Source organism: Marmota marmota, unplaced genomic scaffold, assembly GCF_001458135.2.
Source record: "Marmota marmota marmota unplaced genomic scaffold, marMar, whole genome shotgun sequence".
NCBI classification, from domain to species: Eukaryota; Metazoa; Chordata; class Mammalia; order Rodentia; family Sciuridae; genus Marmota; species Marmota marmota.
Window position 1 is genome coordinate 1,409,737 of NW_026000079.1, and position 4,470 is coordinate 1,414,206.

At 51.7% G+C, this 4,470-nt stretch overlaps 1 protein-coding gene across 3 annotated transcripts in view; it reads left to right on the plus strand.

Annotated features, from left to right (window-relative positions):
• Positions 1-4,229, plus strand: part of Isg20l2 (interferon stimulated exonuclease gene 20 like 2) — a 6,931-nt gene extending 2,702 nt beyond the window's left edge. For 2 of the 3 annotated variants that reach the window (XM_015502718.2, XM_048814691.1), the window contains exons 3-4: positions 2,043-2,243; positions 3,236-4,229. In XM_015502718.2, coding sequence (XP_015358204.1) covers positions 2,043-2,243; positions 3,236-3,346 — 312 coding nt within the window. In that variant the 3' untranslated portion in view covers positions 3,347-4,229. The remainder of the gene's footprint in view (positions 1-2,042; positions 2,244-3,235) is intronic. The other variant, XM_048814692.1, reaches the window with a different exon arrangement.
• The last annotated feature ends 241 nt before the right edge of the window (positions 4,230-4,470 follow it).

Consider the following 4,470-nt stretch of genomic DNA (forward strand, 5'->3'; position numbering starts at 1 on the left):
CTTGCCTTGCATGTGTGAGGCACTGGATTTGATCCTCAGCACCACGTAAAAATAAAGACACTGTATGTTCACCTACAACTAGAAACATTTAAAAAATATAACTTGTGTTCAGCACTTCTCTAATAAAAACGAGTCAAGTTTATTCCTTTAAAAAAAAAATATCCTGGGACACTATATAAAGTGCTGGTAGGGGAGAGCAGACAGCTGTTAGAGCTAGGGCATCAGGTGCACAACTGAGGCAGGCGGCCTATGGTGAAAGGCATAAGAAACACAGGCCCGTGCACAGGAGTTCTCATGCATTCAGCCAACCCACTCATCTGGCTCTGGGGTCAATCTTTTTTTGATGGGCCTATATTTGCGGTGCTGAGAATTGAACCCAGTGCTTTACACATGCCAGACAAGCGCTCTACTACTGAGCCACAACCCCAGCTCCCTGTGGTAAATTTTGAGAGCCAATAGGAAACAAAAAAGGAGATTGAGCTGGGGCCGGTGAAGGAAGAGGAGAGTGAAAGCTGAATCTGCTTAGGAGTCCACCAGAGGGCACCCTGAGTCCATTTTGCAGTTTTAGGTTCCTGCTCTGCTACAATAATTCCTTAAATGCCAGAGGAGTCCTTGGAGGAGGTTCATCAGAGGTCAGACGGCTGGTTATTAGACAAGACATGGGAGAAAGAATTAAAGGACATCCTCTTCACAGGGGCACAGTTGAGTAAAGGCTTGGGAGAAACAGAAGGTGGGTCTTAGATTTGTCTCACCTTTAATGAGAGCTTATGTTGAAGGACATGAAAAAAGGTGGTTGTAGACAGGAAGCTGCCATGAGCAACTAAATGCTCAGTTAATTGGGCTGCCTGTGGTTTTCATCATAAAGCACTATCCCGTGACCAGGCTGGGATTAACTAAGGTATGCTCACTGAGTGTGGCCTTTTTGATTGGGGTCTTTTTAGAAGGCCCTGCAGGACTATTGCTTTTGTTCCCAGTCTGTTTGGAATGCCATTTGGGGAATGGCCTTCAGAGCCCGCAGGCATTCATTGATTGTCCTCCTTGGTAGTATGTCTTCATGCTTTAAGACCATGAAATGGTGAGAAGTTACTTGATTCCAAGACTAGTTTTAGTTTATAGTGGTTTTGTCTGTTTGGGTGTTAGGAATTGAAGCCAGGGATACTTTACCACTTAGCTACATCCCCATTCTTTGTTATTTTCTTATATTTTGAGACAGAGTCTTGCCTAGGCTGATCTTGAGTTTGTGATCCTCCTGCTTCAGCTTCCCAAGTTGTTGGGGTTATAGGGGTGCCTCCCTGTGCTCGGCAGTTCTTAAGCCTCGGCAGTTTCATCACTCCTGCGAGAGTGATGAAAACCAGACCCTTCTCCCCAAAGCAACCATACTCACTTATTTGCCTGTAATCTGAGGGCTTCTCTAGTCTCCCTGGAGCCCATCTTTGACTTTGTGGGTCTCATCCACGTGTATTTCAGAAGAAGGAAAATGTGGAGAGAGTATTTCAAGGATGGGGAGGTAGGCTGTTGGTGAAAAGAAACCAGAGGGAGCTGGGCACAGTGGCGCATGCCTGTTTTCTTAGCAGTTTGGGAAAGCTGAGGCAGGAGGATCCCAAGTTTGAGCCAACCTGGGCAACTTAGCAAGACCCTATTTCAAAATAAAGAAGAGGGGCTGGGGATGTAACTCGGTGGTAAAATGCCCCTGGTTCAATCCCCAGTGTCACATTGGGGGCGGGGGGACAGGAACTGCTGGGCATGGTGGCACTCTTCTGTAATCCCAGCACCTCCGAGGCTGAGATGGGAGGATCACGAGTTCAAAGCCAGCCTCAGCAGAAGCAAGGTGCTAAGCAACTCAGTGAGACCCTGTCTCTGATAAAATACAAAATTGGGCTGGGGTGTGGCTCAGTGGTCGAGTGCCCCTGAATTCAATCACTGGTATCTCCCCCCCCCCGCAAAATAAAAAAAGAGGAGCCAGTGGCCATGCTGGACTTGCTGGCTGCAGGATTCCAGCTGTGTCTTGTTTCTTCCCACCCCCTCCTTCATTCCTCTTGCAGATCTTGAAGATACTCTTGGGGAAGATAGTGGTAGGGCATGCCATCCACAATGACTTCAAAGCCCTGCAGTACTTTCACCCCAAGTCCCTCACCCGAGACACCTCCCAAATCCCCCTCCTCAACCGGAAGGCCAACTGCCCGGAGAATGCCACCATGTCTCTGAAGCGCCTCACCAAGCAGCTGTTACACCGGGACATACAGGTAACCTCTCCTTCAGCGCCACCCCTTCACACACACCTTGGGTGCACTGCAGGCACTCATCGCTGCCTCTCTGCAGGCTCTGACCCCACAAGTGCTCAGGCTGTAGGGTTCCAAATGGCTTCTCTTGTGGGGAGAGCTTTTTGGGGTCAGGGGCCTAGTAGTTTCTCTATCTGTGCATCAGATATAGTAATTCCTGTGGATAATAATTCCTCCTTCACAGAATGTTCCAGGTAGTGCTTTGGAAAAGGAAAAGAAAGTCCAAAGGGGCTACAGAACCCTAAACAGAAGAAGCAGGCGGTGGTCTAAAAGAATAAGGAGCATATGTGTGTGGCCCCATCTGCTTGGGAGGCTAAGGCAGGAGGAAGTTCGAGGCCAGCCTTGGCAGTTTAGTGAGATCCCGTCTCAAAAAAAATAAAAAGTTCTGGAGGTGGGCTCAGTGGTAGCGCACCCCTGGGCTCAGTCCCCAGGACCAAGAAAATCAAAGATAAAGAACATGAAGCCCATGTAAGGACTGTCACATGCTGCATGTGCTTAGCATTTGAGGAGGGGTCTCCCAGGAGGCAGCTGTGGGCGGGTCATACAGAGAGCAGGTGGGGGACTGAGAAGTGGGGGAGTCTCAGAAGGCCCGTCTTTCAGGTGGTCGTGTCCTTCTCTGTAGAACTTAGACTGATACAGGTGCACACGCTGCCATAGAAGTGACTGAGGTGACGGTAGCAAGAACCTCCTGGGAGGACAGGGACATGGCTCAGTTGGTAGAGCGGTTGCCTCGTATGCACAAGGCGCTCGGTTCAATCCCCAGCACCACAAAAGGTGGGGAAAAGAATTTCCTGGGAGTTCAAGCCCTGAGATTAGATAAAGAGTAGGGACCCAGAGTTGTGTCTTTGCAGCCAGCCTGCTGGAGGAAAACCAGCATGGAGCCACCGCCAGGGGGCAGGATCACCAGGAAGAACAGGGTTTGTGTGGCCTCATGCTCTTCTCTTCCTCCTGTTCAGGTCGGGAAGGGCCATTCCTCTGTGGAAGACGCTCAGGCCACCATGGAGCTGTACAAGCTGGTTGAAGTTGAGTGGGAACAACACCTGGCCCAGGATGTCCCGAAAAACTAGCAGCTGTGGGGAGACAGGCCGCACCCAGGAGAACCAGGGCAGCAGGTCCATGCCTGCCTCCGCTCGCTTCACACCTGTGGAAGCTGGACTTGCTGGGGAGACACTCTCCTCCCCAGACCTAATATCCACTGAAATCTCACCTCAGCTCTGTGTCCTGTATCTGGTTAAGTGTCCCATGGAAGCAGGAGACCTTCACGTCAGATTCCAGCCCTGGATTGCTTATATGGTGCTAACCACGGGTCCCAGGGTGCTTTGTGCCAGTCAGGCTTTTTGGTTTCCAGGGCAGGGCATACTGGGAAATGTAGTTTCCCACATTGCCTTATCACTAGGGTGGCCATAAGTCTCTTGTTTTTTAGAGACAGGTTGGGGGGTCGTCCAGGTTAACCTCAAATTCCTGGGCCCCAGCAATCCTCCTTACCTCAGCTTCCTGAGTCGCTGGGACTGGAGGCCTGTGCTCCCATGCCCAGCATTTTTTATTCTCAAGTAATGAACGGCATCCTTTCACTTTCAAAAGTGTCCTGATTGGATACAGAATGGTTGGTCACATTGTGGATCCCAGACCCTGCTTTTGCTGCAGAGTCTGCGTCCAGCCTGCTAGGGTGCCACCTACCAACTTTGAGAAGAGCCACTATTAGTGAGGTTTTGTTCTTAAGGCTAGAAGACAGTGAGGTAAGAGTGTAGCTTAGAAATCAACTTTCCTGATTTAGAAAAGCAGTTTCTTACCTAGAATAGTAGAGGATTTATTTAATTTAGGTTCTTAGAAGGTTGAAAATGAGTTAACCTGGTTTTAATGTTTTTGTTTTCTGTTTTTAGTCTTTTACCTTTGCTAAACCAAGCGTCTAAAACTCAGATGATCTCTTTGATAAATTTTTATAATGGAAAACAGTTGTGTGGTCATTCCCCCCCCCCCCCCCCCCCCCCCCCCCCCCCCCCCCCCCCCCCCCCCCCCCCCCCCCCCCCCCCCCCCCCCCCCCCCCCCCCCCCCCCCCCCCCCCCCCCCCCCCCCCCCCCCCCCCCCCCCCCCCCCCCCCCCCCCCCCCCCCCCCCCCCCCCCCCCCCCCCCCCCCCCCCCCCCCCCCCCCCCCCCCCCCCCCCCCCCCCCCCCCCCCCCCCCCCCCCCCCCC